The sequence below is a fragment of the Mercurialis annua genome, linkage group LG4 (assembly GCF_937616625.2).
Source record: "Mercurialis annua linkage group LG4, ddMerAnnu1.2, whole genome shotgun sequence".
In the NCBI taxonomy this organism is placed as follows: Eukaryota; Viridiplantae; Streptophyta; class Magnoliopsida; order Malpighiales; family Euphorbiaceae; genus Mercurialis; species Mercurialis annua.
In genome coordinates, this window is record NC_065573.1 from 29,105,976 (window position 1) to 29,132,422 (window position 26,447).

Genomic DNA, 26,447 nt, shown 5'->3' on the forward strand with positions numbered 1-26,447 from the left:
CTGAAGTTTATGCAAATGGGTTTGCTAAAATTTACCTAAATCATGTTTTACTTTATATTTCCATGAACATGTCGTGCACTTTGGCAAGTGGATGTTGTCTTGCACTTTGGCAAGTTTAACGTTTTTTCTTGATTTCTTGATTTCTGTCCTAATGCTAAAATGTTGCCCTTGCTGGAAAACTAAAGTTGGTTCCACAAATTGATTGATTTTTGGATTCCTTTTATACCCCTCTTATTTCGTCATAATAAATGCGAAACAGATTGCCACTGTTGGAAAAGGAATAAACACTTAAAAGACATATATTAGCCGGCAACAACACAAAATATCATATTAAAACTTTAATTTATGATCAATTTTTTTAAAGAAAATTATTTTAAGACTTTTTTTAGATATTTTATTATTCACACTTTTCCATATTGTTAAAAAACCATATGATAGACTTAAAAAAAAAAAAAACCATATGATATGATTTTCTGTTCTATTTACGTTAATATTTGTAGTATTTTTATTTTTTAGTGTTAGTCAATTAAATTAAAAAAATAATTAAAAATAATTAAATTTCAATCTTATTTTAAAATAATCTGTTTCAATTAAAGTTTTTCAAAAAAATTATACTTCATTTACTTTTTTAAAATAACAAACAACAAAATTCTAGTTTTCAAAAAAATTAAATGTTAACAAATATTCAAAAAAATAAATTGAAGTTATTAAGATATTCAACTTCATAATAATATAATTTTATTTATACATATTAAAAATATAAGTTTAAAGACCAAATTAAACTTTAAATATTTATAGTTAAGTCTTCTGACTTAGTTGACTAACATCAAAATTGAACGAAAAAGTTAACAAGTTAACAAAATTAAAAATTGAAAAATATATCATTTGATTTTCAAATAAAAGGGATGAATATAAACATTATAATTTATGTTGAGGACTTAAAAATAATTTGTTTTTTTATTTATTATGAATTATTTATCGGGAACAAAATAATTATATCGCCAAAAGATGAAAGAGGAAATGCAACATTAGAAATATTTGGTTTAACTTACGTTGAACTTAGTTGATTTCACCAACAACCAACTCTTTTACGATGTCAAAAGACATATATGAGATTTTTCCGCTGCAGTTTATTTTTGAAAAATCATCACCACTTTTGAAATATTAATTAAAAGGATTAAGTTTGACTCAAAATTATTGCAATTATTGTTATTATTATTGCAATTGTTGTTGTTAGTAATATTTGTGTTATTACTTACGCAACTTCAATATTAATTAATGTTTAATTACCGCGTTAAAATATGTTTTGCAATTAAATATTAATTTATTTATTATTTCAATAAAAAATAGCTCAGCCTGAAGCGAAACAAGGATTTTATCCAAGTATGTATATATATATATATATATATATATATATATAAGGTCCTGGCAAAACAGCCTAGGAACCTAGTATATATGAACTCGTAAGAAGACGATCTCTCTGTATATAAAAAGTAAAAACCCTAACCAAACCCTTGTATTTGCGGCAATGAAGAATCTCCGAAGAATAGCAGCAGAGTTGCCCATAGATGTTGTTTCTTGTATATTGTCGCATCTCCCCGTCAAGTCGGTCTTACGTTTTAAGTGTGTCTCAAAATCATGGTACTCTCTAATCTCTGATCCGCACTTCAAAAGATTACATCTCCTTCATTCACACAAATCTGCAAATCTGGTACTAGTTCTCAAAATGCATATCAGAAAAGTCCTATCTGAACAATTACATCTCCTTTACTATTACGGTTTCTGTGATGCAACCTTTTTTGATGATATAATTTCAGGAGATTCTTCGCAAATCGAATTGCCCTTCAGACGTCCCCTACATTTATGCGACGGGATGATTTTGTGTTCCTGTGATGGCCTGCTACTTACGAGAAATCAGTATAATAATTTTGGCCACTTAACATTATGGAACCCTTCTACTAGAGAGCGTCGTGAATTGCCGCCCCTTCAATGTGATTATCCATCCAAAAGTGCTGCCTTGGGATATGATTCATCAACCGACGACTACAAGGTGCTGTTTGTACCTCTAAATGGGAACCGATTAAAAGACGTTATGATTCTTTCTCTGAAAACAAATTGTTGGCGGGAGGTTAAAGATTTTAAATGTTACCGCCTAGAGAATGGCGTAAGTTTAAACGGATCTCTGGCGTTTTTGCAACATTCTGTGGTAAGATATTTGTCGGCCAAGATTGTTTGTTTTTCCTTAGCAAACGAGAGCACCACAGAGATGGAACATCCTAGGAATTGCCATAATTATGGACGTCTGAATTTGGGTGTTTTGCAAGGATGCCTTTGTTTAACAGAGACCGCCTTTTCGAATTGTTCAATGATGACGGTCTGGTTAATGAAAGAATTTGGAGTGACGAGCTCGTGGACCAAGCTCATTACCATACCAAACATGTCTCGTTATCCAACTTTGATTTCTTCAATTCTATTACCCCTTGATCATATGAACGAAACAGTTTTCCTAATTCATAACAATTTCGGCTTTTCTTCTTACATTTTGATTATAAATAATTTCGAGGCAGAAGACTACAGATTTGTTAAGATTGCCGAACTCCAAGAGGATGAGTTGCTGACAGGACTTGCATATATTAGGACTTTAACTTCACCAAATTGATTTTCATCTATTTTGTTTTAAAGGATTTCCAGTTTCAAGACCTTAATTAACAACATGTTATCAATTATCCTTATTTATTACTATAGCCTTTTTTTGTTGTTCACTCATTTCATATTTTGTATGTCAATTTTCTCTTATGTAGTATATTTTTTTTATACGTTTGTTCGCTGAATTTCATATTTATTATGCTAATTTGAGTAAATAACTTGTTTCACCACTACAAATAAAACCATCAACTTTTAAAACAAAATGAATAATTAGATAGCATTAGACTTGCGCCTTTCAGTTGAATCTTGAGATCGTGTGTTTCCGTTTAGCTTTGTATTTATAATGACGATCTCTATTCTGTATCGAAACAAAATACATGTGAAACACTTCTCGTTGTCTGTTGTTACTGTGACATCTTCACCAGCTCTAATTTCACTAACACTGTTCGGCAGATCGATGTTGTAGCGCTCATGTCATGACCCTCAATCCGAGTGTTTCAGCATCCTCACCAGTCTTGAAACAATGGTAAAATACCCATGCCAACCAAATTACTGCGATGAATTCTCTCAAAGCTCTTAGATATCGCCGCTTTTACACATGATTATGTAAAAGCTTAATCACCAAAAAAAACACTCCACCTTTTAGCCTTTTTCAGTTGCATCCCGACATTATAATTTTGTCCAATTCACTCAAATTCACACCTTTGGTTTCCAATTCCACTCTCAAAATCAAATTGGACTCTTTTTCACTTGAAAAAGATTTATAAAACCCTTATAAAGTACTTATTTAACTCTTTTTCACATAAAAAGTCAAAAATGAATGATTATTTTAATTTTTTTCCAAATGAAAAAGAGATCAATATAGTATTTGGGGTGAAATTGAAATTCAAATGTGCGAATTTGGGTGAATTGGACAAAATCGCAACGTCGGGGTGCAACTGAAAATGGATTAAAAGGTGGAGTCTTTTTGGTGATTAAGCCTTATATAAACAAATTAAAAGGTTACAGTCTTAGAAGCTGTTTGGTTTAAGGTTGGAAATGGAAATCGGAATGGAAATAATTTTTGTTATTTGTTGTTTGGTTCAAAATTAGTGTAGGAATGAAATGGGTAATTTTAATAAAAAAACATTTTATTTATTAAAACTATTTTTTTTCTAAATATTTTGTACATAAAAAATAATTTTTATTTAAAATAAAAATTAAAAATATTTTTTAAAAAATATTAATTTTTAACAAAATTATTTTTTTAAAAAAGATTTTTTTATTATTTTAAGTATATTTTTTTTAAATAAATATTTAAAAATAATTTTTTTAATAATTATATATTTATTATTTATTATTAAAATATTTTGTTAAATTTTAATTCTCATTCTCAGAAGTTCATTCGCATGGAGTAGGGGGGAAATGTGCGATTTCCATTAAAGGGGTAATCACATTCTCATTCCCTACAATAATTTGACAAAACAAACACAAATAATGGGAATCATTACTAGGGGTGTGCATTCGGTTAAAATTGTCAAACATTAGTGGCGTATATGACCTTTTTCCAACTTAAAATTGTTACTTTTTATAATTTTGAATTATAATTAATTAAATCTATCCATTTGATTATTCAATTTATTTCAATTTTTTGCGAACTTTATTGTAATTTATGAACACGAGATACGATTAACATTACAGCTTTTTAATCATCTTTGAAAAGAAAGCAAAAATGTATTTTTGATCATCTTTTTGATCACGCATTAAGCTATAAATCACTAAAAAGGAAATAGTGAAAGATAAATAGCAATCATGAATTTATAGCTAGAAAAATTACAATCATTGGTTCAATTTCACATTTCTAACCAAATTATAAAGGAACTAGATAGCCTTTTCCAGTCAAAAACTAGCATTTATAATGTCTATCGATAGTGACCCGATTCAACATGGAATTATTCTTCTTCCGTGTCAATTATCCAACCTCAGTTCTTGATTTATTCATAATCTGACTGGCTCTGTACTAAAAGAGAGAGCTAACATTTTAGCTGGTCCTGTTTTATTACTCATCTGCTCAAACATCTTCAAACAAACCTTGTTGCAAACTGATTTGTTGCCATTTCAGTGTTTGGCGTGAATGAGGTTCCTAATGACAAATGGCAAAATGCCTCCATGATCGAAATATGCCAGTTCCACCTGCAACGAAGAAACCCGAGATGAGTAAAATAAATTTGACAAAAGTAAGCAATCATTGTAACAATGATGAGATTATTTCACATACCTCTGTATCGAAACGCAAAATACATGTGAAAGACTTGCCGTTGTCTGTTGTTACTGTGACATCTTGACCGGGTCTAATTTCACTAACACTGCTTGGAAGATCGATGCTGTAGCGCTCATGACCAGTCAATCCAAGTGTTTCAGCATCCTCACCAGTCTTATAACACAATGGTAAAATACCCATGCCAACCAAATTACTGCGATGAATTCGCTCAAAGCTCTTAGATATCACCGCTTTTACACCCTGATTTGATAACAAGGGGTTATAGCCTTATAAAACACTGTAGATGCTCAAATTAAATCAGGAGTTTGGATGAAATAACATGCTGGTAAGGATTTACCAATAACATTGGACCCTTGGCAGCCCAATCACGAGAACTTCCACTCCCATACTCAGCACCGGCCAAGATAACCATAGCATGCCCTTCTCTCTTGTACCTCTGGTAATAGAAAAGAACAAACCAAAAAAATGAGATCCTAAGAGATTAAAAACAAAATTCAATGCTGTTTTTGTCAATTGCTTTGGAGATACGAATTCGATATGCACATCACAATTATACATTAACAGAACAGCTAAATTAGACAAAAATACCATTGCTGCATCATAAACAGAGAGCTTCTCTCCACTTGGGATATGAACTGTCTTGGGTCCAACTTCTCCTCCCAATAGTTTGTTGACAATACGAATGTTGGCAAAGGTGCCTCTTGCCATAATCTCATCATTACCACGGCGACTTCCATAAGAGTTAAAATCCCTTCTGTCAACACCACGTTCCATGAGATATCTAGCAGCAGGACTGTCTTTGTGGATACTACCAGCTGGTGAAATGTGATCAGTTGTAATACTATCCCCAAAATTGAGCAAGCAGTAGGCATTCTTGACGCCATGTGGTCCAGGGGGTGACATGGTCATGGTTTTGAAATATGGCGGATCGTGTATGTATGTTGATTTTGGATCCCATGAGTAGAGAGTGCCAGAAGGTACAGATAAATTGTTCCACATGGGGTTTCCTTTTGTGATTGCTTCATAGGTAGCCTTGAACATGTCTGGGAGCACATTTGATTGGACAACCTGTTGTCCATCCAAGAATAGTAAACATGACCAACCATAAGACACCTAACCTTTTAGCCTGAACAACAGTTTAGAATCAGAATCTTGAGTGTTAAATAGCTTACATTTGCAACTTCTTCATTAGATGGCCAAATATCCCTGAAATATATTTTCTTCCCATCTTTTCCCAATCCAATTGGTTCTGTTTCAAAATCAATGTTAACCTGCAGCATAAAAGTTCTGTGAGATAAATGCTTTATTTCCAAAGCACACGTGCAACCTGATTATAAGAATGATGTCCAGACAGCATCTAACATGCACACTAGTATCGTGTGAACTTATGGCTGAGACAATAACATGTGCATTTGCGTGTTTAAGAAATGATGAATACCGTTCCAGCAAGCGCATAGGCAACCACAAGTGGAGGAGAGGCAAGATAATTAGCTCTTGTTAAAGGATGTACTCGACCCTCAAAATTCCGATTCCCAGACAATACAGCAGATGCCACTAGATCTGGAGAGAAATGCGATCAACAAGATTATAAGTTACAGAGATTATCAAAGAATTTATATGAAAAGGCATGGTTCCTATTAATTCAACAAAGTTTCAGTTGCAAAACCGATAAGAATGAAATTCTTGAGTCAGTTCCATTTAGGGGCGAAAGGAAAAGCTTAACACTATTTTCCTTAGGATGCACATTTATAGACATGGATCAGTCATTAGGCAGAGTAAGGAATACTATGCATAAAAATCATTTACCGTTTTCAGTAATAGCTGATGCCACTGCTTCATCAATATCACCTGAATTACCAATGCAGGTGGTGCATCCATAACCAACTATATGAAAACCCAACTGATTCAAAAACTTCTGCAAGCCACTGTAGAGGCGATGTACAACTCAGTCATATATCAAAGATGGTTTAAGTTCTATCATATGGAATCTAGATATACCTCTTTTCCAAGTATTTGGTAACAACCCCTGAGCCTGGAGCAAGACTTGTTTTAACCCATGGTTTGACCTGATGAAAAAAGAGAGACTTAATAGAAATAAATTTTGTTTAACAAGTCTATCAATTTGTATAGATGTCTCCACTCCATTCACAACATCCTAGTAACACATATTTTAAACAGCTGGATAAGATGTTAATAAGATGTCAAATGATGAAGGAAAAAAAAAAGCTAAGCCTGTAATTTAAAATTGTCCCTTTAAGAAAATATTGACCAGTCCTAAAATTTGCAGCACAGTCACTTCTACAAAAATAAATACTGTGCACAAATTTCATATGCAGAAATAAGTAAAAGAAATAAGTTAAAGGGATCTTACTTTGTAAATTGCTGGGATGATTTAAGAAGTTATACAAGAGATTTTCATAAATTCAAAGTTTTTATCTCAAGATGGAACAAAGAAGCAGAGAACTCAACAGAAAAAACATCGGAAATTCATCAAATTACGTAGCACCAAAAATCAGATTTAATTCCTTCAAATCAACTCTCTAGAAGTGAACTTCAATGTACTTTTGTTCCAGACTCATCATTTGTTCCTCTTAATATCATCATGCTCTTTTCAAGCTTGCAGTTGCAGTCTCTTTTGACAAGTTGTTCTCATGATGACATACAGTAATGTGAAAAAAGAAAAAGAGAAAAGATGAACCATCTTACCTGCAATCCTAGTTCACAAGCTTTCTTTGCAACCAAAGCAGCTCCAAGCATTACACTTGGGTTTGATGTATTTGTGCAACTAGTAATAGCAGCTATAACAACATCACCGTGTCTGAGTTGTGCAGGGGTCCCATGGAAATCGAACTCTGCTACTTTGCTCTGAGATTCCTTTGGTATAGCAAATCCCTGGAAAAGAGAGAAGAATACAGATGAGGGAGAAGCGTTTCGCTGGGGTACAAGGAACCATGCGAACCATTATAAGACAAAAATAAAGCTATTATACAAGTACATACGCATTCACTTTGAGATGAATAAATCCCTTGCTTTTACACTTGAATAAAAATTAACAAACAACTGCATAATCCATATTTTCCAAGAATTACAAAGCAATCAGTTTTGTCAGTCAAGAGTTGTGTTAATTACATTGGATATTTGGTCTTAAATGAGAGAGATGTGATTTCTCATTCAGAGCAAGTGCTATAGTCAACAATTTTATATCCCCATGCAGTGTCTGGAAATGAGAAACCATAGAAAAGAAGAAAAGTAGAATTTAAGTAGCCTCCATCTCAAATGATCAGGGTATGATCCAGTATTGTTCAGGTTATAGAGACTATAAGAAATCCCCATGCAGTCCGACAATTTTACAGATGCTGAAAAATCTATCTAGGTATACTCTGTACTAAAGACAGTTTTATCTAGCCTTTTCCAAGTCAGCAACATTCTCACCTTAAATCCGACCCTACTGTCCAAGCATGAATGCCAATCTGCTTTCATTTCTTTTAGAGGAACTCGGTCATGAGGCCTGCAAAAAAACTTCCACTTGTGAGGTGCAAAAGAAGAAAAAAATTTATAGAACCTATATTTGTACTTGCCAATTATTCTTATAGGTCTTAGCTTACTAGTCTCAAATATTTACCTTTTGGGTCCTGCTATGCAGGGCTCCACATCCTCAAGATTCAACTCTAGATATGAGGAGTAAACTCTCTCAGCCTGGGGCTGAGATCATGCAACAAATTTGCAGAAAATTAATTGTTAATATTGTTAACAAGCAAGCAATGAAAGAAAAACGGCACATGGAGTCTATTTTCTGAAGAAAAGAATTTGCAGACGGCATGGATTATTTACCTCACTGTAATCCACAAACATCTTGTTAGCCCTTAAATAAGATTCTATCATGGAGACCTGCATCATTTGTTCTCTCAATTAGAAATTGAAATGACCATGTGTAATAGAACATAAATTGATCTATCACTTACAGTTTCATCACTTCTGCCGGTCAGTTTGAGATACTGAAGTGTAACATTATCAACAGGAAAGAAACCCATGGTTGCACCGTACTCCGGTGACATGTTGGCAATAGTAGCACGGTCGGCTAATGACAGTTCACTCATACCTTCACCTGCACAGCAAAGCCAAAGATGAGATGAAGCAGCAGAAGCAGTAATTTACAATAAAAGTTGATAGATGATCAATGGTATTGATTGACGTACCATAAAACTCCACGAACTTGCCAACAACCCCATGCTTTCTCAGTATTTGTGTTACTGTCAAAACCAAATCAGTAGCTGTAATTCCATCTCTCAGTTTTCCTGACAACTTAAACCCAACAACACCAGGCAAGACCATGCTCATGGGCTGTAAGCATAAACCAAGACAGTATTAATCAATTATCCGCAATTGATGGTGAACACAGAATGACAAGTGTTGCCAAACACCCTTTCATTTATGGACATTAATTTTGACTGGTAATAAAAACGAATCAATTAATGTACTGTGTTTCCAGCTCAGAAAGTAACAGAAATAAAATTACCTGGCCAAGCATTGCAGCTTCTGCTTCTATCCCACCGACTCCCCAACCAGCAACACCCAATCCATCAATCATAGTTGTGTGTGAATCAGTTCCAACTACACTATCTGGATAGAGCACGCCATTTGTGTTGAATACAACTCTCCCGAGGTATTCCAAATTGACCTGGAAATCATTTTGAAGTTCAAGAAATGAATAAACAAATTGGATTTTTTAAACTGATGAATATATTTATTTCATCGGGCAACATAATTTTAGGCCAAAAGCAACTTATGTGCATCCAGTATAATGCAAAAATTGTCCCCACCTGATGGACTATCCCCGATCCAGGAGGAACAACAAGCATGTTATGAAATGCATTTGAGCCCCACTTGAGAAAAGCAAATCTTTCTTTGTTCCTTTGAAACTCAAATTCCATATTTGCCTGTACTGCATTTTCTGATCTCGCCACATCAACCTGAACTGAGTGATCAATAACAAGATCAACAGGAACCTACATGAAAACTTTCATTTGTCATTCCCTTAAACAAGTTCGAGCATAATAGACATACACAAGAGGGGCATCAATCACAACTTACCAATGGATTAATTTTATTCGAATCACCTCCTAAATTGTTCATGGCATCTCGCATGCAAGCAAGATCAACGACAGCAGGAACACCAGTAAAATCCTAAAGAAGATAACAACATTATTAGCAAAATCGGATAGCGAAAATAGCAATAAAACGAATCGAACAAGTAAAGCCATGAACCTGAAGAAGTACTCTGGCAGGTTTGAAAGGAATTTCAACTTGTTTAGGAGAAGAATTCTCCCAATCAATAATCTTCTCAACATCATTACTCTTAACCTGAAACTCATCACAGTTTCGAATAGCCGACTCTAAAAGAATCCTAATTGAAAACGGTAGCCTATCTGCAATAAAACGCATAAACACCAATCAAATCAGCGCCTCAACCACTATTTGTACTAATGGGCATCTCTAAAATTGAAAAAGGAATAAAGTTGAGCACTAACCGATTCTTGGATCATTAAGAGCAGGCAAGCTGTAATACTTGCCAAATTCACCACCGTCAGCTTTTTCAAGCTTTTTCAGTATGCTTTTAAATGGATTCTCATTCGCTGAAGCAACCAATCAAAAAACAATATAAAATTAATCAATCAATCAGCATCAGATCCTGTAATGGATCACAAAATGAAACTAAACAAATTCAGAATCTGATGCGTAAGTATGTACCCATGGTTACGGTATGGGATTACGGAATTAAACGTAGAGCGGATTGCTGGGAATTAGTGAGAAATCTAACGAAAGCGAGAGGCAGAGAGCTCGGTGAGATTGAAGTGTGGTGTGGTATAGTTTTTTGCGGTGTTTGGATTTATTTATTTTCTATATTCAGAAAAGGTGTACTAAACGACTCGGTCGTTTTGAAAGAAAACTCGCTGCGTGCAATGTTTTCAACAACCCACTCTGACAAAGTGACAAGTGATATTCACGTGACGTGTTCCTTTGTCATTTTTTCTAATTTCCAGATTAATATCTTACATGATATTATCATATTACGGATTTCGTAATAAACATGAACTTTTTTTTCTAAAATCTATAATTTTACTTACAATCAGTTAGATTTTGGCAAAACAATTTTTTATATTGACAATTTTAATTATCTTATCAAATACAATATTAAAAACAAATTAGAAGTTTCGGTCAATTAATTTTACAAATTTGAACAATTATATTAAAATCCCAACTTTTTCATATTTCTTAGAAAAAGGTATAAAATAATCCGAATGTTGCCACCAAGGAGTAAAAATAATCGTATTGATTTTTTGCGTGTAAAAATAATTTTAATGTTGCCAGTGAAGTGCAAAAATGACCCTAAAGTCTAGAAAACTAAAATTTGGATCCTATATTATACAGGGTTGAATTTCACTATTAAACTGCGGGTCATTTTTGCACTTTTCAAATTATTAGAGTCATATTTGTGTTACGATGACAACATTAGGATCATTTTTACACCTTTATGCTGATGTATATTTGTTAACACCGGTCTAAAAATAGTAGAATATCCACAAGTGTTACAGCCATCATATGCGTTTCGGTCTTGTACAGAGGTTTGACATCAATATCCTCCAAATACGCCGAACAGTGACGAAACCAGCCCCAAAATTGAGGTAGGGCACATATTTAATATTTTAAAAAAATTAAAATATCAATACCATAAAAAAATATAATCAAAATATATAATTATTAATTTTTTAATATAAATAAAATAAAAAAATAATACATTATAAAATATAAAAATCATCGCTTTTTAATTAAAAGTAATTTTATTTAATGAGTTTTCATCTTTTGAAATTGTTGTAAAATATTTTGAACATTAATACTTCTATAGATTGTTTTTTTATAAAACATATGCAACTGGTAATGTCAATACCAGCTGAATAAGTAGATAGATAAAAAAAGGAATAGCCTAGGTTCTTAAGCAAATCTGTTTGTTTTTCATCCGGTCCTTAAACTATTTTTTGTCCTCATCTAGTTCTTCAATTTAGCAAAAAATTATTTTCGAGTCCATAACTGATAAAACGACGCTGTTTAAAGTAACAAATTGCATTTTCAAAAATAACAAAACGTCGTTTTTATCGTTCAGTGACTTGAAAATGATTTTTCGCTAGGTTAAAGGATCAGATAAGAACAAAAAATAATTAAAAGACCGAATGAACAAAAAAAATATAGTTTAGAAACTTGAAAATGGATTATTCCTAAAAAAAATGGTCATTTTATGTCTTAATCATCATTTTAGCAATAGTATTAATATCACAAAAATCATAAAAATCGCTTATATTTTTAACATTAAAAATATAAATTTAAAATTGATCTCTAAAAATTAATAAATTGTTGAGTTGTTAATTCACATTATGTGTTTTTATAGAACTTAAAATTTCACTATATTTTAAAAAGATTAGGAAATTAAAAGTATTTTTTTAAAATGTGATAATGTTAGAAACTTTAGAATAGGAGTTTAATTTGGATATGAGGAAAATCTCATGTTAACTTATAATAATGATTATGCTTAATTTCAACTTCTCTTATCAGATAAATTCAAGCCGCATTTTATACTGTTCATTGCTAATTAACTTTACTGCGCATAATTAAACAGGAAAATTAAGCTAGCCCAAAGCTTAGATTATATAGTGTGAGTAATATTTTTTTTTTAAGCGAAGTAGGGCCATCCGCCTCTGACGCCGAAATAACCCTAGTGCGTGCCTCATCAGCAGCAAGGTTGAGGCTTCAAATCTCAGTCACAATACAAATACTGAGCTTCTCATCCAAAATCCTCAAATTGTAAGAGTCACATGGGCATGGACATTGAGAAAAGGCATTCAACCATAAATCAAATGTACGAATCCTTGAGTCTACCTTCCAGTACAAAATGACATCTAAATAAATCTCTCTCATAAAGGGTTCAGCAGTAATGCTATAGCAAGGATCAATTGATTACAAAATTCTTCAAGCATTAGATCTTAAAGAATAAACAGACATATAATAAAGAGCATGCTGATGATTTTCAATAATTTTCTTCACTTGTAAAACAATCTTATAGTCCTCCGATACGGGGTCATAACCAAATCAATATGAATAATCCTCACAATCCAATAGACACGTAAGATCAGGTATGTGCAGTGGCGGAGCCACCACTGGGGCAACCTGCGGCGGCCGCCCCAGTTGGCCGGATTTGTGATATGTCTTAATATGAAAATTGAGGACTATAGTTTCATCCGGATTCAATATTTGACTATATGTATAATATAGCTTTCGATTCCTATATTTAGTTTATTAATGTTTATTAGTAAATATGTAAACTCAGTCAGTTTTAACTAACTCCGTTGACATTTCTCTTTTAAGATTTATAACAGTTTGAAGTGGTCGGACTTCTATTTTTAATTCTGCAAGTCGTTTTGATCAACGTAAAATTTATCTCTAGAGGTGTAGTAGTTTGGTATAAGAAAGTTTGTTTTTTTTGTTTTCAATAGTTTATGTTGTTTTTATAAACTCTTATATGAACTACTACTATATTTGTATAATGAATTAAAAACTGTAATATTTTATAAAAGACAAACAGTGTACCAGTATTACATATTTTATACTAGTTTATGATTATGTAAAGATTTTGGTATTATGTTTGAAACGGGGCGATTAATATTATGAGGCAAGTAAGCTATATATGAAATTTAGAGTTACAATACCAATTCTCAGAAAGACGTTTACATTAAATAAAAGAAAAGTTTTAACTGAATTTTCTGAAAACGTAATACACTCTCATTCTCTAACGTCAGTTTCGACTCAAAATTTCGAATTGTGACAATAGTTCACTCTCACACGTCAGTATGAGATAAGGGATTAGGGAGGGGGGATATTTGAAACGGTTTGCCATATTGATTCATGTTGGTTATAAATTAGAGATGGTGAACAATGATTACTTACAGCCCAAGAAATTAAACTACACTTTGTAATTGATGGAGACGAAGAAGTAAATTACAAGAACTTGAAACCGTTCCAAATTTCCAAATGTTTTATGTTGGATCTTCTCCTTTTGCAGACTTTATTATCTTGGTCAACAACTATTATTTTCCCAGAAAATTCATTTTTTCTTTTCTGTTTTTTGTAGCACTTCGACTTGTCTTTAAAATTTAAGTATTGCGCGTTTTTTAATAGAAAAATTTGTAGAAAACCACTCCAATTTTTATTATATTTATAAAAAATATTTTTCAATTAAATGTCGACTCTATAATTTTCTATTTTTATTCTAGAAATTGTTATTTAAATTACAATCTATCTTTTTAAAGTCAATTCACTTTTTAAATTTTATTTTTAACATCGTTTATCAATTATGATAAAACTGTTCAATTTTTATAATTATAGCTCAAATCGAAAAATTTATTGCATTTTTTTTCTATTTTTCAATTGAAAATTAATTAATTTTCATATAATTGTACTGACTGATTGTCAAAAAATTGACATATCACAAAATTCAAACAATTTTCCCAATTAATTTTTTTTTTTTCAAAAATAACTTACAACTCTTAGAATCTCAATTTGTTAGTTGTTAGTTACTGAGGCAGAAATGAAACTCATGACCTTGTAATTTTGGAGACGCCTTAACCATTTAGGCTAGGCCCACACTGACATTTTCCCAATTCATTTTTATCTGGGCTTTTTATGCCAAATACAGCATTTGAAGGACTCTTTACTTTTATACAGTCCATCTCATTTTTTTACTTTACTCACCATCTTATTTTATAAATATAACATAACATCTTATAATTATTTCTTTTATACGATTTTTCATTTTGGCTCTCAAATTAACAGTTATTTTCTCCATATTCTTCCATTCCCTGCTCTTTACTCTTTTTCATGGTCGCCGTTTTTCAGCAAGTCTCAGCGGCGCTTCGCTGTCGCCTTCATCCTCGCTGCGCCGCCATGTTGGCAATTTTACTCACCAACTTGTAATAGAGTGGACTATAAGTCCGGGTTGTCGAACCCACAGGGATGAGAGGTTTAATGAGAATGAAATATGATTTTGAACTCCAATTCGGATAGCAAACGAGTGATTGGTTTCTCGATTAACAACTACGGAATTTAAACTTAAGCAATCAACTATTCAACTATAAAAGCAAACAACAATCAACAACTAAATGATAAAAGGATTAAAGACAATAAGATTAAAGTGTTTGAGGGTTGATACTAGCTAATTAACATTGCAACAAATGAAAATGAACATCATGGCATTCAACAAGAACCGAGTTGTTTCTAAAGCATCGTTCCCGCTCTCTCGAGCCTCAAAGAACAACAAAACCACCTATCGAGCAACCAATTAAAGCTTAACTCACTCTCGTGATACTAAACCTAATCAATTAAACAACAAGCAATGATTAATCCAACTCAACGGCTACCTAATCCCTAACCCGCTCTCACGGTGTTATGACTTAGACTTCTAATCACATATGTCTATCTATTTAACCATCTCTCAATGCATTAAACAAACACTAATCATGCTTTAGGAGATCAATCTAAAACAAGCATTAAGAACAATGATTAAAACTTGTTATTCAAGTCATACATACAAATCCATTCAAAGCAACAATTAAGAGTTCATATCAACCCCCAAACATGGGGGTTTAGCCAAACATGCTAAACATCACTAATAACCACTAAGCAAATGGAAATCATATTGAATAAATACTTACTTGGAAGAATTGAATCAACAATAAAGACTTGTATTAATAGATAACTCTTGTTCAACACAAATCATAAAGCTCCAACACCACAACAATGGTAGAAAAGATGGAGGCACAAAACCCTAAATTATTCTACTCCTAACCAAAAGAGACAACTACAAAGAGAACTAAATGATGTAAAATGTTGTCTATCCATTCTCTCCCTAATTTGGAGATAATGTTGTTTTTATAGTACTAGACAAAAGAGGAAATGAAAACATCAACTACAAGAGTGTTTGGCCCAAAGAAGCAATTAAAATCAAGCCTTGTTGCATTTGAAATCAGATTTTCCCCCTTTTGCAAGCCTAAGCTCGATTCGAGCTCCCTTGGTTAAGTGAGGAGCTCGATTCGAGCTTGTCATTCTGAAACTCAGTTTGATGGAGCTCGATTCGAGCTCCCTTAAGCTCTAAGTGAGCTCGATTCGAGCTTGTCTTTGCGGTTGGAGCTCCGATCTTCAAAACTTCATAACTTTGTGTAAAAATGTCCGATTGAGTCGGTTCTTGAACCGTTGGAAAGCTTAGGACGTCTACTTCAACTTTCATGAAGAACACAAATTCATTTGAAGCTTCTAACTGGTTCCAATTTTCCAATTAGTGCAGCGGGGTCGGCTTTTCAGACTTGTAAATGAGCTTTCGCATCTCTTTTGTCGACTTTTCCAACTTTTGCACCAAAATGCTTACGCAATGCTCCTAAGTACCTGAAATACTAAAACACGTAATAAGGCATTCAGAATACCATAAAACGGTGATAAAACATAATAAAAGCATGCGGAAACGACACTCTAAATAGGAGTAAAATACTCCTATCAAACCTCCTCACACAAACCTTTGCTTGTCCTCAAGCAAGAAATGAATCTTACTCGGAGACGCATGCTAGCTAATAACCTCAAACCCGCATATATGTCGCACACAATATTCCAACTAATGAATAACCTAATGAATGATTCCCGACCTAACAACTAAGGGTGATGCAAACAAGTGAGAAATTCAATCTCAATGACATAAGTTGATATTATCAAGATTACAATCACGGAAAGATGCTTATCAACCCATTCAACAATACAACTCGCTATCTTATACGGGACGTGTATACAAATCGGATTCAAGATACGTTGGGCACAACATGACATAAATGTTCTACTTCGAGCAATGGCGTATACCTCACTAGATTTCACTCGCTCAAGATAACAAAGGGTGTACAAAGAACACATGCAATAGTCACCATAGGCTTGCTCAAATTCCGGACTCCACTACTTAGTTCGGTTTCCGGCAATTATCAAATGGACTTTAAGGGTTGTAACGGGGCTAAGGGTTATGGGTTGGTAAAAAGATAGATTTGGCTAAAACCTTGACTTGAATAACAAATACACTCTTTTTTACTTGGTCTAGCTTGGAAATTTACATACAAGTGAACTTTTTAACAAATGAGAGCTTTTTTCATGCCTTTATTTATTCTTTTTCCTTCTTTTCTTTTCTTCAATTTTTCTCTTTTTCTTTTGTTTTCTTTTTCTTGTTTTTCTTTTCTAAGGCATTTCTTCTTGTAAGCTTAAGTTCACAACTCCATTGATTCATCAAGCTAGAGTTTTCATCTATTTTTATGTGAGTTAATCAAGTCAAATTTTGGGATTTTTAAGAGGTAAATTTTAAAAAGGTTGATTTGTGTGAAAATTGTGGTTTAAAACAAAAACTTTGGTGAAGGCTCAAATTGTATTATCTAAAGGTAAAAGGGTAGGCTTTTTGAGTGGGTTGAAGAAGTGTGTAATCCTAATTGCCATTATCACCTAATTGCCAAAAAAAACTCAACAATGCAATCTTGCCCGGACATAGGAGCAAATTCTAGGACTAAAACATGCAAAACACAACAAAAAATATAGGCTCGAAAATTCAAGAATTAGGTGTGTTTTTACCAATGCTAGAACTACAACAATCATGCCACGTATGCCCAATTTCCTAGGATTCAACAATTTTACTACATACACACCATATTTCCGCATCAAGCTCATTGATCATGCATTTAGGGTCAAAAGTTGCTAACAAGTGACTTCACCCTAATCTTATCAACCTATGTCATATAATTGGCATTTCACTAAGCAAGCATCAACAACAATTGTTAAAACAAGAAGCACCATTCAACTATTCATTAATTAGAACATGACATTTGATATAATGCAAGTACTTGATCAACTTAGTTAACATGCTACAAAATTAAGCTAAGGGGTATGCTCAAGATTTGACCAAAATTCTCCTAAGAAAACATCAAAAGCACACAAACAAACTACAAATAAACAAAGGAAAACAACATTAAAAACAAACAATCCTACGCAACTACATTCAATTTTCCAACCCTCCTCACACATTTCGATGCAATGTCCTCAATGCTAAGAAATTAAACATATATGAAAATTGTATGAGTTTGGGTTAGAGAATCAAATCTTTTTCAATCAACGCAAAATAACCTAAATGAAACACTAAAAATAAATAACAAAAGATAAATGACATGAAAAGAAATCAAACCTCTCGGGATTGCCTCCCGAGTGCGCTTTAGTTGGAGTCCAAAGCTAGACTCTTCGCGTAAGGTTGTTAAAAATACAACCTAACATGTGGAAGCCGTCTTGGTAGCATCTTCTCCCTTTTTTTTCCGTGTTGGCTCTTTCAAATAAAGCTCGTGTGATATGAAGTATGCTTGTACTCTAAAATAATGAACATGAGGAGTATGGAGCATCTTCATATACTTGGTATTATTTCCGTCATACTCGGAATCAAACCCCTCTAAGAATGGATCTTTATAATCAAAGGATTTGTTGAATTCCTCGCAGAGTACCGTAATACCAAATTTCTCCCCACTTTCATCAATTAAGCTCTTGGGACAAGTAAGTGGCTTGGAAATTGGAGCTTCAAGTTCAACATCCTCACACTTTTCTCTTTCGATCTCTATGTGAACCATTGTGTGAGGATGTTCTACTAAAGCACCATCATCTTTCAAATCTATGGCCATAACGTGTTGTGTTGGAGTAGCTTCAATTGCGGCTAGTAATCCTTCTTGGTTTGTCTCTTGCAAATCACTAGCTAACCGAGCAACTTGTATCTCTAGGTTATGAAGATGTGTAGATTGAATTTCATGATGTACCTCCATTCTATCTAACAACTCCATGATCTTGTCGATTTTGCTAGATTCATCAAACATTTCATCTTGTTGAAAACCATGTGATTGTTGTGGTTCATTGCCAAAATTGGAATTGAGGTCCCATTGGTTTTGAAATGGGTGATAGCTTGAATCGAAATTCAAGTTTTCATTGAAGCTCTCCCAATTGTTGCTCAAACCATAGTTCGGAGGGTTGTGCCACCCCGGATCATACATGTCGGAATAAGGGTCACTATCTTGCCATTGATCACCCACATAATTGACATGGTCATTCCAATTATAGAGTGTAGGACACTCGGCTCCGGTATGACTAAAATTCCCACAAATATCACAATCGTACTTAATGTTTTGATACGGCAAATAACTTTGATTCGAAGCCATTACTCCTTTCCGACAATAATTTCCATCAAAAAAGAATATTTGAGGGTAAACCAATGAAGTCCAAGATTTCCTACGCAACCACAAATAAGAACACCAAGCGTAATTCACGAAAACACAAACTAACAAAAAAAAGTAAAAACAGAAAATAAGGCTAACTCGACTGAATTTCAAAATACTTTCAATCAATTAAACGCAACCTCATCCCCGGCAACGGCGCCAAAAACTTGTTGGCAATTTTACTCACCAACTTGTAATAGAGTGGACTATAAGTCCGGGTTGTCGAACCCACAGGGATGAGAGGTTTAATGAGAATGAAATATGATTTTGAACTCCAATTCGGATAGCAAACGAGTGATTGGTTTCTCGATTAACAACTACGGAATTTAAACTTAAGCAATCAACTATTCAACTATAAAAGCAAACAACAATCAACAACTAAATGATAAAAGGATTAAAGACAATAAGATTAAAGTGTTTGAGGGTTGATACTAGCTAATTAACATTGCAACAAATGAAAATGAACATCATGGCATTCAACAAGAACCGAGTTGTTTCTAAAGCATCGTTCCCGCTCTCTCGAGCCTCAAAGAACAACAAAACCACCTATCGAGCAACCAATTAAAGCTTAACTCACTCTCGTGATACTAAACCTAATCAATTAAACAACAAGCAATGATTAATCCAACTCAACGGCTACCTAATCCCTAACCCGCTCTCACGGTGTTATGACTTAGACTTCTAATCACATATGTCTATCTATTTAACCATCTCTCAATGCATTAAACAAACACTAATCATGCTTTAGGAGATCAATCTAAAACAAGCATTAAGAACAATGATTAAAACTTGTTATTCAAGTCATACATACAAATCCATTCAAAGCAACAATTAAGAGTTCATATCAACCCCCAAACATGGGGGTTTAGCCAAACATGCTAAACATCACTAATAACCACTAAGCAAATGGAAATCATATTGAATAAATACTTACTTGGAAGAATTGAATCAACAATAAAGACTTGTATTAATAGATAACTCTTGTTCAACACAAATCATAAAGCTCCAACACCACAACAATGGTAGAAAAGATGGAGGCACAAAACCCTAAATTATTCTACTCCTAACCAAAAGAGACAACTACAAAGAGAACTAAATGATGTAAAATGTTGTCTATCCATTCTCTCCCTAATTTGGAGATAATGTTGTTTTTATAGTACTAGACAAAAGAGGAAATGAAAACATCAACTACAAGAGTGTTTGGCCCAAAGAAGCAATTAAAATCAAGCCTTGTTGCATTTGAAATCAGATTTTCCCCCTTTTGCAAGCCTAAGCTCGATTCGAGCTCCCTTGGTTAAGTGAGGAGCTCGATTCGAGCTTGTCATTCTGAAACTCAGTTTGATGGAGCTCGATTCGAGCTCCCTTAAGCTCTAAGTGAGCTCGATTCGAGCTTGTCTTTGCGGTTGGAGCTCCGATCTTCAAAACTTCATAACTTTGTGTAAAAATGTCCGATTGAGTCGGTTCTTGAACCGTTGGAAAGCTTAGGACGTCTACTTCAACTTTCATGAAGAACACAAATTCATTTGAAGCTTCTAACTGGTTCCAATTTTCCAATTAGTGCAGCGGGGTCGGCTTTTCAGACTTGTAAATGAGCTTTCGCATCTCTTTTGTCGACTTTTCCAACTTTTGCACCAAAATGCTTACGCAATGCTCCTAAGTACCTGAAATACTAAAACACGTAATAAGGCATTCAGAATACCATAAAACGGTGATAAAACATAATAAAAGCATGCGGAAACGACACTCTAAATAGGAGTAAAATACTCCTATCACGCCACCATTCTTTTGTTTCCGTGTTTTCTTTTCCAGATCTAAATCGGAGTTTTTGTCGGAAGGAAGAATAGATATCGGAAATTTTTAACGACTTTAGAAGTTTTTTAAAGGCATATGATCAGATTTCGAGGCAAAATGATTCATCGTTCTTCTTCTTCTTCTTTTTCATTTTCAGATCTAGAATTTTTTGTTAATTGTTTTTAAATAACAGTGATTTTTTTACCATTAAACATGTGTAAAGATTATCTTTAAAGAATGTAATACTAATTTTCATGTACATAAAATAATTTTATGATTTTATGGAATGAAAATCTGTTATTTCTATAGTTTTACTGTGTTTGGTTGCATTTCTGCGTTTTTTATTCTGCAACACGATTTATTAATGATGGTTAGTTGATGAATTATTGTAATGTTTCAGTGTAGTTGATTTTATGTTGATTTTATGTTAATATTTTATTGATTTTAACATTGACGAATAAAATAATGATGTCCGTGAAATAAACTAAAAAAATAAAAATTTAAGTGAGACTAGATAATGATATGTTAGCATTGGAAAATAAGATAAATAAACATATTGAATTATTATAATGTTACAGTGTTGATATTGTGTTGATTTTTGGTTGATATTTGGTCGATTTTAGCATTGATGAAAAATACTTATTATGAATAATGTTACAATGTTGATCTCGTGTTGATATTATGTTGATATTTAGTTAATTTTAACTTTAACAAAAAGAATATCAACATTACAATAATTTAGCAATTAATCAAAAATTAAGGTATCGTTTTTTCTATTTCAATTTAATTTTCATTTTTTTAGTTTATTTCATATGCAATATTATTTTCTTTGTCAATGTTAAAATCAACCAGATATCAACACAAAATCAACAAAATATCAACCGAAAATTAACATAATATCAACACTTCAACATTATAATCATTCAAAATTATTATTTGTCTTTTACCCAAATGTTAATATATCATTATTCAATTTCAGCTAAATTTTTATTTTTTTAGTTTATTTTTTTTAGTTTATTTCACTGACAATATTATCTTATTTGCCAATGTTAAAATCAAGCAAACACCAACTGATTATCAACACAATATCAACACAATATCAACATAAAGTCAACATAATATAAACAACACTGCAACATTACAATAATTTAGCAATTAATCATCATCAACAAATCGTGCTGCAGAATAAGAAAAACGCAGAAATACAAACAAATGCAAGAAAAATGCAGAAATAACAAATTTTTATTCCACAAAATTACAAAATTATTTTTTAAACATGAAAAGATAATCTTTATACATGTTTAATGATAAAAAAAATACTGTTATATAAAACAATAAATAAAAAAAAAAGAAACTTGTAGATCTAAGAAAGAAGGAAGAATAAGAACGGTGAATTTCAGATCTGAAATCAAAATAGAAACACGACAACAAGAAGCAACGCAAGAACAACAAGAAGCCATTTTACAAGCCGAAATCCTATGCGGATCTTCAGCTCCAACAACGGCGAAAAGAGAAACAATATTGACAAAACTTGAAGCGATGTTGAACGGCGGCGTTAAGATAGATGGATGAGGGCGGCAGATCTGAAAGAGTCGGAGGAGGCTGTGTGATTTAAGAGAGATTAGAGAAATATGAGTTGAGAGAGATGATAGAAAATGATGATGATGAGAGAGAAAATTATTATAATTATGAAGGTTGGTTTGAGATGAGGGGTATATATTTGGACCGTATAAAAAAAAATATTTCTAACGTGTACTGTAGTTTTAATATTGAAAAGTTGTATCCGTATAAAAGTAGTAAACTTCAAAATTTTGGTTGTTTATGAAAAAAGCCCTTTTTATCTAACCTAATTTGACATATCACAAAATCTAAAACCCGTCAATAAAATATTTACTTGAAAAGTTGGAAACAAAAGCAATCGGACATTGACACATTGTCATCTCCTTCTGCAAATGGCCTCTATTTAATTTTCTTCAATCAGATTCCCATCAAAGATTTACATTCTTGAATCCTTGATTAAGGAAAACGATGCTAAGCATTTTGTAAAAAGTCTATAGTTCAATAGCAGCAAAAAACAAAATTACCCTACTCACATGAATCCTAAATTAGCAGACATAAAATCAATTCATTTAGAATATGAGTTTGCTGACATGAAAGCCTTGACTGTTTTTACTGAGTTCCAGGTTAGCTGACATGAAAATTCTGACCCTTTTTATTAAAGGTTCTGTAGAATGTGTAATCTGTAGGTCATAGGCAACAACAGAGCCTGACTGGTACATAGGATAATTAAACATTTATATATCATATGCATGAGCTGCTAATTCTGAAGAAACCATGATATCAAATGAATGAGCTGCTAATTCGGAAACTATTGTTGACTACCTTATCCATTGAATTAAACAATTACGGAAACAAAAAGTATGAAATACACTGAAGAAACATATAAAGGAAAGTTACCATAAATATGAGATTACTGATAACATGTTCTTAAAACTCGAAAGCTTGATAAAGAAGGAAAATAAATCAAATCGAATTGGGTGAAATTAAACTCCTTGAAAATGTAAGTCCTGTGAGCAACATATACTTTTGGACATTGGCAACCTTAACAAATCTGTAGTCTTCTGCCTCTAAATCATTTATAATCAACAAGTGAGCAGCCACGCTATATCTGTGAATTAGGAAAACTGTTTTGTTCATATGATTAAGTGGCAATGGAATTGGAAAATTCATACGAAGACCTTCAGGTAGGTCTATGGTAATGAGCTTGGTCCACGAGCTAGCCACTCCAAATTCTTTCATTAACCATATGGTCATTGAAGGATTCGAATGGGCGGTCTCTGTTAAACAAAGGCATCCTTGCAAAACACCCAAGTTCAGCTGTACGCTATAAGAAGCGAAATTTCCAGGATGTTCCATCTCTGTGGTGGTCTCGTTTGCTAAGGAAAAAGAAACAATCTTGGGCAACAACAAAAACTTATCTGTCGACACTTTTGATACAGAAGCTTGCAGAATCACCCAATTCAGACATCCGTTTAAATTTATGCCATTCTCTAAGTCTAAACTGTAATGATATTTAAGATCTTTAACCTTCCGCCAACAATTTGTTTTCAGAGAAAGAATCATAATGTCTTTGGTGAGCTTAATTGTAACCCTCTTCAGGGTTACGTCTTAAACGTCGAAGCAGTAGCTTGTAGTGCCCAAGTAGTAGCCGTCACGTACTGAGTTAGAATAATAATTTTCAACCTTGGGCAGTATACGAAGCTCTCTAGTGGAAGGGTTTATAATTGCCCATAAAGATCTCTCACGAGTAACAGGCCATCGCAAGAACACACAATTACGCGGTCGCATAAATGTAGTTGACGTCTGAAGGGCAATTCGACATGTGTAGAATGTCCTGAAATTATATCAGATAAGGGCGCATCACAAAAACTGTACCATGATTTTGAGACAGACTTAATACATAATACCGACTTGACGGGGAGATGCTACAATATACAAGAAATAGCATCTATAGGCAACTCTGCTGCTATGCTTGGGGCTGCGCTTCAGAGCTTCTTCATCATCTTACTACGAGTTGTGCGCCAAATACTTATATATATAGACAGGTCAATTCCTACAATGTTTTTGCTACTTTATATACTTTGGTTAGGATTAGGATCCTTATTGTGTTTGGACAAACATACTTGTCACATAATCAACTCATAAAATTTAGTCATAAAAATAAAATAAATTAAAATCTGAAAATATTTTAAACTTACTTGTTCTGAAATAATATATATCAAATTTTGTTGGCTAAAAGTCCTCTGACTATTAACTGAACTGGACGAGTTAGTTAAATTAAAATTTAAAAGTCAATTTGTTTCAATTTATTTCTAAAAATTAAAATCATGTTATACTAAAAAATATACTGTAAAAACTAAGACTAATTAAACCGATTTAGTAACAAACATAATTGATTTTTTTAATAAAATCTATAATTATTTTTTTGTAATCTTTAATTAAGTTACAATTTGTTTTATTTATTAATTTATTAATTTTTTGTTAGTTAAACTTTTAAAAAATGGCTTCTATATCTATAATTTTAATTATCTTATTAAATATAATATTAAAATAATTTAGATTCCTTTTTCATATTTTCTTTAATCATGATTCATGAAGGTTTCTTGAAATTGTAGATACTTTAAAAAAAAATATTAATAAAAAGAACTAGATATTAAAACTTTATTTATAAATTGAAAAAATTATAAAAATAGATAAAATAAGAAATTTTAATCAATTAACTAAATATTTTTAATATTTGGGAGTATTTTTAAGAGAAAAAAAATTCAATTATGCTCTCCATGTTTGGCTTATAATCCAAAAAAGTTTCTCATGAACAAATCCAACCACACAACTCAAATTAAAAAATCTGTAGAAAATTAAGCCAGCATATGCATCGGTCGGTTCGGTCACCGAATCAAAATCAAATTAATCAAATTCGAAATATTAGAAATTTAATAACTGAAACAAAACCGAACTATATTTAAACCGAACTAAACCAAACCGAAATAATTTTTCGGTTCGGTTAGTAATTTTGGTTAACCAATATAACTGCATTTCATTAAAATTAATTATTAAAAAATAAAAATAAAATTTCCTCAAAAAAAAATTAAAATAATAATTTTACTACTAATTTATAATTAATATACAATTTCAAGGGCAATTACAATTCAAATCCTATTTTTTTAAGAAAATTACCTTTATTTTAAACAAGTTAAAAAAATAGCATTTCAAATATATATAATTTGGTTATTTTGGTCAATTCAGCTGATTCAGAAATTTAATATTAAAAACTGAAGCGAACTTAATAAAGCAAACTTTTAAAAAATAAAAATCGAAACCAAATCAAAACCAAAAACTGAATCAAATTTAAATTTTAATTTGGTTCGGTAGGTCAATTTGGTTAAAACCGAATACTGCACACCACTGAGTAGGACCTTTGTATCAAAAAAACTTGGCAGAATTGGAACTCTGGAAGAACAACAATAAGAGATTTCATGAACAAGCATAGCCATGCGTCCATCCATATTCCAAGTCTTAATTGAGAAGCAACCGTCGCTCTTCATTACCATTCTAAAGCCAAAACTAGAGAGACGCTAATTAAACACATATTGACCAAGTCCATGTTCAGTCTTCATTCAGTAACTTTTAACAAACATATTGCAAGCATAACATTGTATTACTTTCTGATGTACTGCGATATGAATTTAGGAGACATCAACTGCTTCTAACGATATGAATTTTCAGAGGGGGATGATGGTTCTGCGATATGAATTTAGGAGACATCAGCTGCTTCTAACGAATTTAGGGAACAGAGTTGGAGAAATGATATTAGGAGATGAGAC

At 32.6% G+C, this 26,447-nt stretch overlaps 2 protein-coding genes across 2 annotated transcripts; one reads left to right on the plus strand and one right to left on the minus strand.

Moving 5' to 3' along the window:
- The first annotated feature begins 1,509 nt into the window (after positions 1–1,509).
- On the plus strand, positions 1,510–2,741 carry LOC126678541 (F-box protein CPR1-like). Its single transcript, XM_050373435.2, has one exon. The coding sequence runs from the start codon at positions 1,529–1,531 to the stop codon at positions 2,657–2,659; it is 1,131 nt and encodes a 376-aa protein (XP_050229392.1). The 5' UTR covers positions 1,510–1,528; the 3' UTR covers positions 2,660–2,741.
- Positions 2,742–4,418: 1,677 nt separating this feature from the next.
- LOC126679026 (aconitate hydratase 1) lies at positions 4,419–10,791 on the minus strand. The gene is made up of 20 exons (XM_050373962.1): positions 10,655–10,791; positions 10,435–10,539; positions 10,172–10,332; positions 9,998–10,090; positions 9,727–9,912; positions 9,423–9,584; positions 9,103–9,247; positions 8,869–9,011; positions 8,738–8,794; positions 8,529–8,608; positions 8,339–8,414; positions 7,613–7,798; positions 6,905–6,972; positions 6,713–6,831; positions 6,345–6,466; positions 6,079–6,177; positions 5,495–5,974; positions 5,244–5,342; positions 4,904–5,146; positions 4,419–4,818 (listed from the first exon to the last, which is right to left on the minus strand). Exons 1-20 carry the CDS (start codon positions 10,656–10,658, stop codon positions 4,744–4,746), a joined length of 2,703 nt encoding a protein of 900 aa, XP_050229919.1. The 5' UTR covers positions 10,659–10,791; the 3' UTR covers positions 4,419–4,743.
- Between the last annotated feature and the right edge of the window lie 15,656 nt (positions 10,792–26,447).

Coding starts and splice junctions, on each gene's coding strand:
- LOC126678541 (XM_050373435.2), top strand. CDS start 1,529: ATGAAGAATCTCCGAAGAATAGCAGCAGAGTTGCCCATAGATGTTGTT.
- LOC126679026 (XM_050373962.1), bottom strand. Junction 9,012..9,102: donor CAAGTTCGTGGAGTTTTATG/GTACGTCAATCA, acceptor TTTGCTGTGCAG/GTGAAGGTATGAGTGAACTG. Junction 5,975..6,078: donor CTAATGAAGAAGTTGCAAAT/GTAAGCTATTTA, acceptor GATGGACAACAG/GTTGTCCAATCAAATGTGCT.